We start from the raw sequence: 15116 nt of genomic DNA, 5'->3' as shown, positions 1-15116 counted from the left end.
ATCTAAATGAGAAATATAGTACATTTAATGAGAAAAAGATGTATATACTAATAATGTAATAGTTTTTTACACTGTCATTGCATGATCCATCATTTATTTTCAATTATCATTAACTATTCAAAAAGTAATCTATGAAGGATATATATTGACTATGTATAAATCTTTATATTGTTAGTGCACAGATATTACACTCATATTTAATCGAGTCTAGGATCACATTTAGATTCTAAAGTTAACCTGACTTATATTTAGAATGAAATTAACATTTGAATATCATACCCGATTCAATTTAAAAAAATAGTTCGATCAATATTCAAGCTCATGTCGTATAAAAGTCTTATCCTGCCAAACTTGTTCATGCTCACCCTTACTTGATAGCAACACATGTGTAGTTTTGCACTTTTGTAAATAGTTTTTACACGTAGGGGTATTATAGTAAACGAAGGGACGAAGCCGTTGAAATTGAATCCGAAACAAAAACCGCGACAACTTTTATTTTTTAATTTTAAATACACCGAAAAGTAAAATGAAAAAGTTGTTATGCGAATGAAAAATCACTTCTGAAATTTGAAACTTAATTCGATTTTTCAATGGCAAGGGTTAAGCATACCCCAGCTTCTCTTGGTGGACCTTGTATGTATAATTTAATTTTTCTCTTTCTCTCTCTGTAAATGTTTTTGTTAATTTTGTTTTCAATTTGAAACCCTGATTTCATTGTCGTGCAAAATTTGCAGCTAGAAGGATAGCAAAATCAACACCAGCGGTTAGTACCTTTTCTCTTGGTTTCTCAGATTTTGAACAATCGCTTATTTAATTGTCTCACGGTTTCTCAGATATTCAAATAATGTTTTAGTTAGTATTTTAGGTCATAACATTAATGTTGGTACTCAGTGCAAATTTTTATAGTTTTTTGTTTGTTTATTTTAGAGTTTTGATATCTCGAAATCACATTGGACCCGACTAATTTGAGTCGAGTTGAGTCGGTAAGATCGATTCAAGAGGGTAAAGCTTTACCAGTGCCTAATTTTCATTCAAAAAAAGATGAGACTTTGCTTAAGGGAACCGAGCTCTTTGTTATATAGAAATTATATTGGACCCACTAATTTGATTTGAGATGGTAAGAGACTCATTTAAGAGGGCAAAGCTTTCTCAATGCCTAATTTTTCATTCATAAGACTTTGCTTAAGGGAACCGAACTCTTTGTGACTCGGACCAATAGGCATTGGTACATACTCTCTAGTTTATGTCTGAGGAAATTCTGTTGTATAAATAAAACCCAACTCAAAACTGTAACTGAAACATGTATGATGTAACTGAGCAATGTGAGCTAAATTAGCCATTCTCATTAGGATTTAGGATTTCTTATATGATGTTCTAAGTAATTTATAGGTTTCTTTATCCACAGTTTTATGGGATGGGATTTAATTTAGTGCATTTTGTACCTTTCATTTGACGGAACAAATTTGTTTTAATTGGTACATCTGTTATGTTTATTTGAATTTGAATATTCTGAAGCCTGCTCAAAGAAAGCAGAAGAATGCTGCTGAAGGGGAACCACAGAGTATGGATACTTAGTCTCATGCAAATCTCTGTTTTTTATTTTTTTCAAAGTTAGTTTTTCTGTGGTCATAATTATGCTGATATCTTGTTATTTATTTGGGCGAAAAAACAATTACAGCACCTGCGACTGAGGGCCGGAAAAAAAGGCGCAATAGGCCAGGATCAGTGGCTCTTCGTGAGATCCGTCACTTTCAGAAGACTTTCAACCTACTTATCCCAGTTGCCCCCTTTATAAGATGTGTAAGTTATTTGCTTCTTTAGGTGTGTAAATTGGTACATGTTTCTGAATTTATGTCACATACAGATCCTTCCTGGATGGAAAGAAATAAAGCTCATACAGACTCCTTATGAATACCTATAAGTCAGAGTCAACTGGAACTTTCTTCATACATGCCAATCTTTAAGCCATCAATGTGCACTAGAGTGAAAATTAGAGAATCCACTGCTTGTACTTGACTTATACTAATCTGGATTATGAAGGATAATTTACTCTTAACTTTCTGCAATTTTATCCTAAACTGTCTCATCGCTTTACATATTAAATAAACCTAGTCGGGAAACTTCTATTGGTGTGTCACAGGGAGTCTGACACTGGCTTTCATGTAATGATAAGCATTGCTATTTTGTAACTTTATATCATTTTCTCACTCATAAAAGTGCTTGAATAGCATGCCCTTTATAGAGTTGCAAGTTTGTTATTAACCGAGGTTTGTTGGCATGGTTTTATATTGATTTGGCAGAATTAAATTTCGTGCTGAGTTTGTTTACCTCTCTGTTGTTCTAATTTTTTTATTTATACTTTTGCTGTAGGTCAAACAGGTAACAAACGAACTTTCTAGGGAGGTTTCTCGCTGGACACCTGAAGCAATGGTGGCACTTCAGGAGGTATGTAACCTTTTCCATACTCATTTGAGTTATCACAGTTTATCTTAATTATCGTGCCAATACTTTCTTTCATTTTAACTTCTCCCTTTCATCGTTTTCATTCTTTCCTGCCTTCCTGGTTTAAATATTACATTTTCATAATTAGAATATTGTTAATAAATTATACGGATCTCCTACCACTACGAGAATCCATTTGTTTGAGCATTTATTTTATGTGTATTTTTGCTAGTTATAGGTTTAACTGAAGCACTTTTGAATAATACCAAATCTGGTTAGAAAATAATCCATTGTTTATTGGAAGATTGAGATTGTAGATGCACTATTATTAAGTAACTGGTTTATTTCTTAATTGGTATTTGCTCAGATTTCCATGTCGTTAAGACTAGACTCAAAGGCTCTAGTTTATTTTTTCTAATTCACATCACTGTATGAATATTTAAACTATTAAATTATGAAAGATTATAGTAATTGTATTCATAAATCTTAATGAGATCAATAGATATACTTGGTTCTTTCATCTGCATTGTAAGATCTATAACTGATTGAAAAATGAAGGCTTTATTTCTGCTACCTATATGGGGCTTTGAGCCGCACTGTGTGGTGGTGCAATGGATGCTTCTTTTCATAGCAACTAAAACTTCATTTCTCTTTTTATTTCATCTTTTAATCAATTTGAGATTATTATGAAACTGCCTAGGCTATGTTTGGAATGAAAAGGGATGAGACAAAATGGAAATGAAAAGGATGGAATGAGAAAGAGTTGACCTTCCCCTTGTTTAATGAGGACGGAAAGGGGAAGGTAAAGGGCTCCAAGTGTAAATTGACTAAATTCATTACACCATCTTATAAACATTTTTAAGTAAGTCACTTTAGGAGGTAAATTAGTGAATGGCAAATTATATAAGCAAAGCATTCCATCATTCCCCTGCATCACCTTTTTACTTGACAAAAGTTCTTTTCGCTTTTTTCACATACCATTTATGCTTCGGTGATATTCAGCTGCAATAATTGCAGATTTGGATCATTAATAACTAGTAATCTGCTTGTATTATGTGATGCCTTTTCCATTGTAATAGCTATTCTAGACTAATTTTCCACAACATAATGCACAGATTACTAGTTATTTTCACCTCAATTAATGTCTGTAATTGCCCCATGATACACACTGATAACCAGACGTGAATCAATCTCCAGTGTATTGAATGGGTGTAATGGTTCCCCTTACAGTTCCTTCCCTTCCATATTTTAAAACTGTTCCCATGCCCCCACCCCCACCAATTTAGATTGCTGGACTTTGGTATGACAGTGTATTTGGTCATCAGGACTAGCTCCTTATTTCTTTTATGGTTTTCCTGGTTCTCTTATTTCATCTGTTGTTTGATTTATAACATGTTTCACATTTAACATTAATCATTCTCTACGGGTTTTTATTTGATAATCATACAGGCAGCCGAGGATCTTCTAGTTCATTTGTTTGAAGATGGAATGCTCTGTGCACTTCATGCAAAGCGTATTACTCTTAGTAAGTGGATACAATTTTTGAAGTTCATTCCTCTTATTTTTTTCCTTTCACCAATATTCATGAATTTCTTTTATCCTATGCTGCTTTTATTGGTGATGAAAGAATTCGTTTTCTCTATTAACAGATGAATGAATTGTTTTGTTACATTTAGAACAATATTCTACAGCTTTTTGGGGGATACAGATGAATGAATTGTTTTCTAATTTTTCTTGATACTTGCACAATTTTCTTTTACTTTTCTCTGGATTTTCTGGTCTAACATAAAGGACAAAATACTAGCAAAACTTTGGTTTGCTGGTATATTCCCAAGGATCATTTCATCTGTGCTGTTTATTGATTTATGTTCTTCTGTCATGAATTTTTCTGTGTTGTTTTCCTTCAATAATCTCACCAATGTGTTCTGTTTGCTTTTTTTTGCTGCTTCAGTGAAAAAGGATTTCGAGTTGGCCCGTAGGCTTGGAGGGATAGGAAGACCTTGGTAGAGGTCAATGCTACTATTGCTGCTTTTGTTGTCTAAAAACTTGACTCAATAGAGAGTAGAAAGGGTTACAAAGAAGCCATTGCAGATAGTAAAACCCAGCACTCAAATATTTGGCATTCAAATATTAGGAAACTATGCTAACTCTTGAATTATCATTGATTATTATCTTTGTAGATGAATATCTTGTTAGATCCTGTTGTAGAATGAGCCAATCCTCATGGAAGAATGGTTTGATATAGGATGACTTTCTAAAATACATGTGTGGACATGCTAGTATGACATTGTTGCAATGAAATATTTGAGCATTATTGTCATTGTTATTAAAACCGTACCGTATTGGTCGGTAAACCGGTACGGTATACTAAGGTATTAATAACACTGATTATTGTCATTTATATTCACTCAATCATACAACATAATTTCAATATAAACTCTAGTGAGTAAGAATCCAAATATTCATCATAAGTTCATAATATTTATATATTATATGTAATGTTTTAAAAAAAAGTGATTGCTGAAAGGAATGCACAAAATATCAAGGTTTTCTTAACAAAGAATGTTATAGTGACTATGAAAGAATAAAGCCAATAACTAAATTAAAAACTTGGAAGGAAATTTTGGTCAAGTCATATTTGATATTTCCCATTGAATTTTATAAAAATCCAACAAACTTGGCTTGATTGCGCGGTGGCTGCTACTTCCTTCCACTTTCTTGAACAAAAATACAAAAATGTGAACAGATATTGCAAACAATACTGAAAACATAGGGGCCACTTTTGCAGTTGCGTGTGAATTAATTCGATAGCCCTCAATTAAATTTTGAGAAAAAAATATATGTATAGAGGGTAAAACTTTTTAACACAGTCAGTATATTATCTATATTCATTTTACTTTTATTTCAATTATCATCGACTTTTAAATAAAAATAATATAAATAAATGATAGATGATACACATGTATAAATCTTTACATCATCAATTATCATTCATTTTACCTTTTCTAATATATTATTTTTCAGAAATTTCAGGAGAACAGTACACCAATGACGCAAACTGCATAGTTGATATGAATTTGTATTAGACGTGTTTTGAGAGATCACGTTATTTAAATAAAAAATAAAGAACAGAAAGTAAAGTGCAATAAGATATTAAATATTCTGGTGTATGATCACTATGATGTAGAAGGGAAGAGTCCAACTCTTGGAAAGTATTCTTATTGTGAAAATGTGGAAGAAATCCAAGTTGTAGTGATATCATGGATATAATTTGTTTAATAAAAAAAATGGTATTGATATTAGTTTTTTTGGTATTACTAAATGTATTATCGTATCGAGATGATATTAGTTTGTTCTATATTCTTTAGTATGTTATATTCATTCTTGAGTGATGATTTGTTCTATATTGTTTACAAAATTCCTTTCATTAATTAGGAGATAGAGGGTATGAAAATTGACATTTATAGAACATACAAGGAAATGGCTAAAATCCTTAAAATTAAAAAAAGAAAAAGAAATGGCTAAAATGGATATGAACCCTTCCTTCACTCTAAGGAAATTTTGTACACGTGGGACCAAGGAACGCGTTCCGACGTTTCTATATATTCAACATTTTTCTAAAGGTTAGAGATTCCTTTCACTTTTTTTCATGGCCCATTAATTTAACTCTAGAAACAAACAACAAATGAAAAAGAAAATGTTACTAGTATTAAAAGAATCCTGAAAAAAGTTGAAGATGTCAAAGCCAACATGTTTCTAGGTTTCACCATTAGACAAAGGTGATTTGTAATTTTGAGACAAAAATTCTCATGTCTACTTCAAAATAGGCTAAACTAGGGACGGCAAAAAAAATTAATTTGTGGGTACCCGTGGAAATACTCGTAACGGGTACCCGCTATAATAGTTTTTGGGTGGGAGCGAGTTTTGTGATATGCACCACGGACACCCGCAAATTTATATATTTAATTTTTAGTTAAATTTTTATATATATTTATTATTATTTTAAGATTATATACCATATACTTTAATTATTATTTCATAATAAATTATGCATATTTGAGTATGATCATAAATTTATCTTATAATATTATATTATTCATGTAACAATTATTTTTACATATTGATTATTACAAATTATATAAATATATAATTAAAATTAAAAATCTGTTGGGTACCCACAAATTCCCGCTATTCACACAGGTACCCATAAATATTGCGGATTTGCTCACAGGAAAGCACTACCTGCACCCGCCCATGCTCGTTGCCATCCCTATGCTAAACTAGTTATATGTTGAAGAAGAAAAAAATGATATGTTATATGAGTGTGATCCACTTACTTCAAGAGTTTTAAATTTACTCTTTATTTTAACCATCAATTCTATGAACATCTAATGATTTAGATTTACTCACTAAATTAATTGAAACCATTGGATTATCTAGAATTGATGACTATAATGAAGAGTAAGTTTAAAAAATTACTCTATATGAATTCCTCTATATGAATTCCTCTTCATGTTATATCAATTTAAATACCAACCGGAATGCTCATGGATATAGCGAATAAACAGGCCTAGCAAGACAAACAAAAAACTAAAATTCTATACATTGCCCCCAAAAATCTTATGGACCATGATAATGGACATTATTCATTTTGACACCACTACTAATCCGAGAGGAGTCTTACTTTATTATTACCCACTCAATTCTAAATCTTTTGATATTTTATCTTTTCATATTATTTCAAATCTTAAGTGCCATTAGAATTCAATATACAAATTTATTTTATTTCTAACTATACCCTTTTTATCATTTTTTATTTTTACAAATACTTTTTGTCATTTCCTTTTAATTCAGTTTCTAATGTGGATTGTATATAATTATTTTAGTCACATCATATCAAATTTTTACAATATTTAATATTTTATTAAATTATATGCATAATTTTAAACATAAAATGAGTATTAAAGTGTTGTATGAGTTGATAGAATCTTTATTGTGGGAGAAGGAAGTGTGATTAGAATGATTTCAAATTTAAATAAATATGCTTCTCCTCCCCTTAAAAAAAAGACATAATTTTTTTTCTATTGTTAATATATATTTAATTATTGTTTTACTTTCCTCCAAATATAAAACTTATTATGATAATCTTTAAATGTCATTTAAGGAAAACCTTAATCTTTAAAGAAATAAATACTTTAAGAAAAATGATACTCAAATTTTAATTAGAAAGAATTTTTTTAATTAATAAAGAAGAAACAATAGACGATAAAGAAAAGTGTCAATACAATTAGAAAAAATATATTAAAGTATCTAATAAATCTATGAGGAAAACAAAGAAAGTGAAATGAATCGGGAAAATAAGCTAAGTACAAAAAGGCAGAGAGAGAAAGTTCAACAAGAATATTGAAACAAAATAGTAAATATGAAAAAGATATGTAATTAACAATTAAAAACCATGAAAGTGATACATATTGTTTATATGTAATCATGACATTCTTTATTTTATTTCTTACTATATATATTATGATGTTAACAATTTAACTTATAAAAATTAATAATCATAGGAGATTGACATTGTTATCTTCTATTTACCTAAAACTAACACGTGACATTTTATGCACATATAATAGATTAATTCCCTAACTCAAAAGAATGAGGGATATCTTGGTTAACATAAAAACTAGATATTAATATTCGTATACACAATAACTTTTTAAATTCATGTTAATTGAATTCTTTATACAAACATAAAATTATAAACATGTCATTTTCTTCCTGCATTTGAGGGTTGCAAAACCACATCTATCTTCCCCTTCATATCACTTAATACAATCATCCAAAAAAACCACTATCAACAACCAAGTTCCTTTAAAAAAAATCAGCAACTCAGTTCCCATTTTCCATCCAAAATAACCTTCATATACCATAAGTTATGATTGGTTAAAAAAATATATTTAAGTTGAAAATATTATCAACTATGATCATCATCTTTCATTGATTTTTTAAATGAATTGATCAATCTAAAGTAACTATCAAAATGTTTAGTATTTTTAGTTCTTTGCTATCACGCACTCTTGAGATTCATTTACGTGTACAAACTAAGTTAACATTCAATGTATATTTTACATTAGAACAAAATCATTTCAACAGGTTCATCTCTCAATTATTTTACTTTCTCATATATTTATCTGGCAAGATCTTTTTTTTGTTTGCTATACAATAAACACATTGCTAATTACTACGGTGATCAACCTAAGGCTTAAACCTTAATTAATTATTCAGTGCACATGAAAGATTCATTCAAGAATTCACAACTAACCACTTTGCTTTTATATATATATATATATATATGCGCGCTTATATTAAATGACAACAAGGCATGGTTTGAGTTCATAATGCATAAGTATTAAAATGAACATATGCTTGTCTCTGATAATATAATAAAAAATGAGATAGAATTATCTCCATTAATGAAGAGATAAGTACTTCAAAAAACAAAAAGAAATGCAATTTTTAATGATACATTTATCTTCTGATTATAATAAAATTACACTTTTACAATTACAAATAAGTAAAAACATGCACTTACCATGATCGTTGTTCAATAAAAATAAACACAAAAGAGAGTGGGGTTATTGAAAAAGTAAGAGAGTTCAAAATTGGAAAATAAATTAAAAAATGAGATGCAACACAGAATTTTGAGCGCTTCTTCCACGTTGGTGCTCACTCCCTCCTGGTAGGGAAGTGCAATGTGTGTCTCTATTTCACTTTTCTTGAACCATTCAAGGGGTAGTGCAAGTCAAAATGGACGGGTCCAATCATGTTGGCATACGAAAGCCAAAAATTTATAGGGCTTTGGTATCATTTTAGATAATTTTTATTAAATTCGGGCTTTTTAGCTCGACCCATCGGACTATTATAAATCTGGGCTCAGGTCGGGCTTATCCGGGCGGATTCGGACTACCCATTTTACTTACATGTTTTAATCTTTTTTTAGGGTTTTGGCTCGGTAATAAACACTAAAGGAAAATTTACAAAACAACTTCTAATAAAAATAGATAATAAGTATTATGTTATTATGTATTTAATTAGATTTAACTTTACCACAAAAATATAATAAAGAAAATAATGTTTACAACAAATCAAAAATCAACATAAATTGTTTATCATAGAGAACTCCACATCACCAAATTTAATATAATAGTTTATAATGAAAGTGTTGATAAAGAACATACAAAATATAATATTTTTATTAGTATCAAATGTTTATATGTTAAAGTGAAGTTAAAAATTATACTGTGTTACAGAATGAGAGTTCAATAGAAATGAGAGATTTAATGAAAGAGTTATGTTAAAAATCATACACGTGGACTTAACATCACGTCTTAACTCAAACACAATGCATTAAATCTATAAGTTTGGTTGCATTTTGCATAACAAATATGTCAAGAAAAGTTATACGTTTATATGAAATGATACATATTTTTTGAATAGATTAAATATGCTAAACAATTTAAACAAATTATTTTTTGTTTATGCGGGCCGACCCGCCATAACCCGCAACCACCTTATGGTTGGGTTCTATGAAGTACGGATACTGATATGCGTGTCAGATATGACACGTATCTGATACATCGACACGTATTTTTTCCAAAATACAGGATACGATACGTTCAAGGATACACATATAAAATAATAAAAACACATAAAATATGATAAAATTATAAGTGTAAATCAAAATATCCAAAGTAAAAAATAGGGAAATTTAAAATCACTGCCTCCATAACAAATCTATCTTGTTCTATTTTAATGAAAACGAATCTATCCTAAAATCATTGCCCTCCATAACAAATATATTTTATCCTATTTTAATGAAAATAATCTATTTTATCATGTTTTATTGGAAACGAATCTATCTTATACTGTTTTATTGGAAACGAATATATCTTATCTTGTTTTATTAGAAACGAATCTATATATCCTATACTTTACTGAAAACGAATCCATATATCCTATATTTTATTGAAAACGAATCGAATTCGTGTCTTAATATTTATTTATTTTTTTAATTTTTGGATACTCTATGAATACGTATCTTTCGCGAATCAGAGCGTATCCGTGTCGGACACCGACACGTGAGGGTGTTTGACGAATCCGTGCTTCATAGGCTGGGTTGAGCTATCATTTGATATGCATAAATTATATCCCGGCTTTTTAGTCTGGTCCAGCTTAACCCGAACTCAATATGGGCTAGTCCAAATTTGTCCAGATAGCTCATTTTGACACCTTTATTTAAGGGGTTAGAGTTGAGGGTTCGGGGTCTTGTCTCTTTTGAAATGGTCAATAACTGAATTATCAAATTCATTCATTGTGATTTTTTATACATTAGATTTAACGGCTTTTCTTTGGTGCTTGTAGAGCTATTGTTTTTGGGATTAAAAAGTTAATTTTTGATGGGAAATAAAGTAATTAAACAATAATTGTAATCATTTTTTTCAGATTGGTTTTATGGACAATTTAGATGGTCAATTCATATTTTCTATTAACTCATTATTATATTTTTTAATGAATTAGAGCTCTTAAATATCTAGATTTCGTGGAATATCAAGTTTAATTATTGAGAATAATACTTATTATAAATAGAGATCATTTATTCTCATTTATGTTCTAATTTTCTGTTTTGATACAATGAAAAGTATCATTTAATTAAAATTAAATTTTTTAAAAACATAAATTAATAATTTTATATTATTTGGATGATGTTGATTAACTAAAGACATTATCATTTTGGGACACAATTAGTAACACAGTCACATAATACATGATGAAAGAATATTATTCACTAACATAAAAACTCATCATTATATTTTTAGATTTCTATTTTATAAAATTATGATGAACGAAGAAATATCAAATATGTGTAAACATTTAGGACGGATCCGTAAACGTACACCCAAAACGTTGTATATGCCTATCCCTTCATTTAATTATATCTTAAACCTTTTCTAAATTTAACCTAACACAATATATTTTCTAAATTTATTTTAACAAACATGTCTTTTTGTATAAGTAATTTATATATATTTTTAATAAAATGATATTTTACAGACTAATTAACGACTAATTTATAAATGATACATATCATTGTTAATAAAAAGATTTATATACTAATTTATTACAAGTATATATCATTTCTCATTCTTTTGTTTTATCACTCCCAATTTTTAGTTTTTATCTCATTTTCATAGTTTAATATTTGTATAGTATTAATATAAATTTATACTGTCAGTTCCATTATTATATATTACTTATATTTAAAAATTAATCATTTATAATTTTACAATATAAAAACTCTTTAATAGTAATGATTACATTAGAAAAATGGGAAAGTGGATAGATTTCCCCCCCAATTATTATATAAGAAAATGTATGTTAAACATTGAATATTAAGTGTCATTTATTAGCATTTCCCTTCTTTATGTTATCTTAAAGTTTCTGAACCCACACAAAGGACCCACATTCTAGAAAACTCACTTCAACCATATATCATTTCCTTCTCTTTTCTCACCCTTTATAACCCCTTTTCCTCTCACCTTCTTGGCTAAGAAAAACAAACCCCTCTCTTTGTCTATTTCACACACACCCTCTCTCTATATATCTCCTCCACTAAGTAGCTCATATATATACTTCACCACCTCACATAACAATTCAGAATCCAATTCCACTCATCTTCACTAGAATCTTGAGTGATCCAAATAATCTTCCAAAGAACAAGTGTATTCACATTCATTGTTCTCTATATTCCTCTAGCTTATGAGTAATTTCTCCTTTGTTTTTAATTACCAATTCAACTCAACAACCCTATATATTTCCTAGCACATTCTCTTTTCATATCATTGCTATAATCTCCCTGGTCCCTTGAAATGGCCAATACTATATAATCAAGGTGACAAATTTGTGTGCATAAGCTGAAAAGAACTCAAGACTTTGACTGCGACCAATAAGATATTAGTCTAGTGGTGGAAGGTTCCGCTAAATACCCAAAAGATCAAAAGGTCAAACATTTCTCAGAGTGATACTGGTTGGAAGGGACAACCCATATTTAGATACTTTAGGAAATACTTTTAGTAGTTTTCACAAATGGAAGGTAACTTGAAGTTGGAACAAGTTGGTCTCATAAGTGACCTAATGCAAGGGGAGGAGCTAACAAAGAAGTTACATAACCTTATGTTCTCATCATCATCATCAACATCTCATGAAACCAAATTAGTTTTAATTGATAAAATCCTTGTGTCTTATGAGAAGGCACTCAAAAAGCTGAAGTGGGAGGCTAATATGGGAGAGGAAGATACTAAGATCACCATTTCCAAGATGATGGATTCTCCATGTTCCTTTACAAATGAGAGCCCTAGAGGAGAGGTTTTGGACCAAGAGATTAAGCACAAAAATGTCTCCAAGAAAAGGTAATGTCAAAAGTTACAAATTTCTTGTTTTCTTTGTAACTTGGTGAAGTTTTTATGGTTTCATGGTCTCATGAGATTGTCTGAATTTGTGGGATTCAGAAAGACCATGGATAGTTGGACAAAACAAATGAAGGTTTGCTCAGGAACAGTGCTTGATGGGTCTCTAGGTGATGGTTATAACTGGAGAAAATATGGACAGAAGGATATTCTGGGAGCAAAGTTTCCAAGGTAACATACCTTTTTCATCTATTTCTTTTTAGAACAATTAAGTATGATTCATATGTTTTTTTCATCAGGAAAGCTTGTTTATTTTTGTCATTTGAATATGAAAGGCATGTGAGTTAAAAAAAATTATATATCGAGGTAAAAAAAACTTTTTTATAGGACCAAAATTTTGAAAAACATTTTTTTACTTTTAAAAATATTAAATTACCACAAATAAGGTTTTTTGCTCTAACTTTTCTATTTAATAATATCTATGCATCGTCACTCAAACAATATATAAAACTCTTAAACTATGAGTATCTTTTTATCTAATGTAAGCCCATGAATCAAATAACTTTTGGTACACCTATAGTCTTGTTTTCAACACCCCTCTATAAAAAATCTTTGGAGAAATGTGGGAAATGATCAAATAACTTTTGGTACACCTATAGTCTTGTTTTCAACATGTAATAATTTTTACAGCTAGATAATGAGTAAGGACAATGTGCTTTTAAAAAACAATCTATAATTATCCAAAAGGACAATGAACCTTTCTGATATAATGCATTCAATTCCATTACTCTCGTGTTCCATGAGTTGTGCAATAAGGGATGCATCCGTGTATTGGAATAGTTTCACAATCTTATCAAGTGGATGAACTAATTAGTAAAGTGACATGTTGGTCCTATAGGTTTGGCACCACATGTACCAATTATATTTATTTTGCCAATTATTATAGAACACAAGTTGAGATATTATAGGACTTTAATACCCCTTTTCTTTTTCGATTTGCACGAAAAAACCTGAAACAATTTAATATTAGTTTTATAACAGCATTAACGGTATGACATCTTTCATCAAGATCAGACAAAAGTTTAGTTAGTTCTCCACTGTCTAATATAACATTCACATTTTATCCAAGTTAGGACCAACTATGTATAACATCAAGTTTTATGTCAGATAAGTGTATACACTAAATATGATATGTTAGCGTATTATAGCATTGTTTGATTGATGTAGCATACTTAACTTAATAAGAGTAAGATTGTTGTTTTGTGGCAGAAGGTGCATTCCTAATAATTTTTATTGCTGTGTTAGCTGAACTGATTTTATATTGAAGCAAGATGGTTACATGTTTTTCTAACAATATGTCTTTTGCATTGCAGGGGATATTACAGATGTACACATAGACATGCACAAGGGTGTCTAGCCACAAAGCAAGTGCAAAAGTCAGATGAAGAATCAACATATGAGATAACCTACAAAGGAAGACACACATGCATCCAAGCTAGTCATGCAAAAAAGGCATTCCCATCAAAATCAAAGACTTGCATGTCAGAAAATAAACACCACAACCACCAAAAGAATAAAGCACAAGAAGAGAAAATAGAACAACCTCATGAGACAACTTTCACTTTTGGCCCAGAGTTTGAAGTTAAAATAGACTTGGAAACCAAGGAAGATATTTTCCCATCATTTTTCTTTTCTTCTCCATCAATAGGGTTAGAAACAATGATTGAAAACCATTTCACAGAAACATTTTCTCCTGCATTCTTATCACCATCCACTTCAGAATCAAACATTTTCTGTTTATCACCATGCAACTTTGGAAGCAGTGGACTAGGCCTGAGTGTGCAAACATCAGAATCAGATATCACTGATGTAGTGTCAGCCACAACTTCAGTTAACAATTCACCAATAGCAAACTTGGATGATTTGGATCTCTTCTTTGATAATGTGGATTTTGACACAGATTTCCCTATCAACACTCCTGAATATTTCACTTTATAATTTTCAATTCCAAGTTATTAGAGCATACTATGTGTGAAGATTAAGTAGTGAACTTTGTAGATCCTAGCTAGCAACATATGTGAGGAAAATCAGACCATAGTAATGATAGATTATTATGTCCACAAATGTAGACATTGAAACCTCCCTCTCTTTCAGTTAAGAGATTTTTCATGTACCTAGGTTTTTATGTGAAAATAATTTGTAGCTATAGTATTT

At 30.1% G+C, this 15116-nt stretch overlaps 2 protein-coding genes across 4 annotated transcripts; both read left to right on the top strand.

Moving 5' to 3' along the window:
* Window positions 298-15116, top strand: LOC109356700 (probable WRKY transcription factor 53). 2 transcript variants are annotated; one of them, XM_019600182.1, is made up of 5 exons: window positions 298-308; window positions 12576-12905; window positions 13005-13133; window positions 14276-14945; window positions 14984-15116. In XM_019600182.1, exons 2-4 carry the CDS (start codon window positions 12583-12585, stop codon window positions 14898-14900), a joined length of 1077 nt encoding a protein of 358 aa, XP_019455727.1. In that variant the 5' UTR covers window positions 298-308; window positions 12576-12582; the 3' UTR covers window positions 14901-14945; window positions 14984-15116. The 2 variants fall into 2 exon arrangements, with proteins under 2 accessions (XP_019455727.1, XP_019455726.1); XM_019600181.1 differs by having other exon boundaries at window positions 14276-15116.
* Window positions 492-4756, top strand: LOC109356701 (histone H3-like centromeric protein HTR12). Of its 2 annotated transcripts, none has more exons than XM_019600184.1 (7): window positions 492-624; window positions 735-763; window positions 1516-1561; window positions 1679-1800; window positions 2371-2445; window positions 3892-3967; window positions 4394-4756. In XM_019600184.1, the coding sequence occupies exons 1-7, from the start codon at window positions 591-593 to the stop codon at window positions 4447-4449; spliced, it is 438 nt and encodes a 145-aa protein (XP_019455729.1). In that variant the 5' UTR covers window positions 492-590; the 3' UTR covers window positions 4450-4756. The 2 variants fall into 2 exon arrangements, with proteins under 2 accessions (XP_019455729.1, XP_019455728.1); XM_019600183.1 differs by having other exon boundaries at window positions 492-633.

This window comes from Lupinus angustifolius, chromosome LG09 (assembly GCF_001865875.1).
Source record: "Lupinus angustifolius cultivar Tanjil chromosome LG09, LupAngTanjil_v1.0, whole genome shotgun sequence".
Lineage (NCBI taxonomy): Eukaryota > Viridiplantae > Streptophyta > Magnoliopsida > Fabales > Fabaceae > Lupinus > Lupinus angustifolius.
Note: the sequence above shows the minus strand (reverse complement) of the source record. Positions and strands in the feature narration are given on the sequence as shown.

Excerpts from the sequence above, each read along its gene's own strand:
- LOC109356701 (XM_019600183.1), top strand. The coding sequence starts at position 591 with ATGGCAAGGGTTAAGCATACCCCAGCTTCTCTTGGTGGACCTT. Across the intron at positions 1,562-1,678 it reads TGCTGAAGGGGAACCACAGA|CACCTGCGACTGAGGGCCGG; the intron begins GTATGGATACTT and ends AAACAATTACAG. Across the intron at positions 3,968-4,393 it reads TGCAAAGCGTATTACTCTTA|TGAAAAAGGATTTCGAGTTG; the intron begins GTAAGTGGATAC and ends TTGCTGCTTCAG.
- LOC109356700 (XM_019600182.1), top strand. The coding sequence starts at position 12,583 with ATGGAAGGTAACTTGAAGTTGGAACAAGTTGGTCTCATAAGTGACCTA. Across the intron at positions 12,906-13,004 it reads AAAAATGTCTCCAAGAAAAG|AAAGACCATGGATAGTTGGA; the intron begins GTAATGTCAAAA and ends TGTGGGATTCAG. Across the intron at positions 13,134-14,275 it reads CTGGGAGCAAAGTTTCCAAG|GGGATATTACAGATGTACAC; the intron begins GTAACATACCTT and ends TTTGCATTGCAG.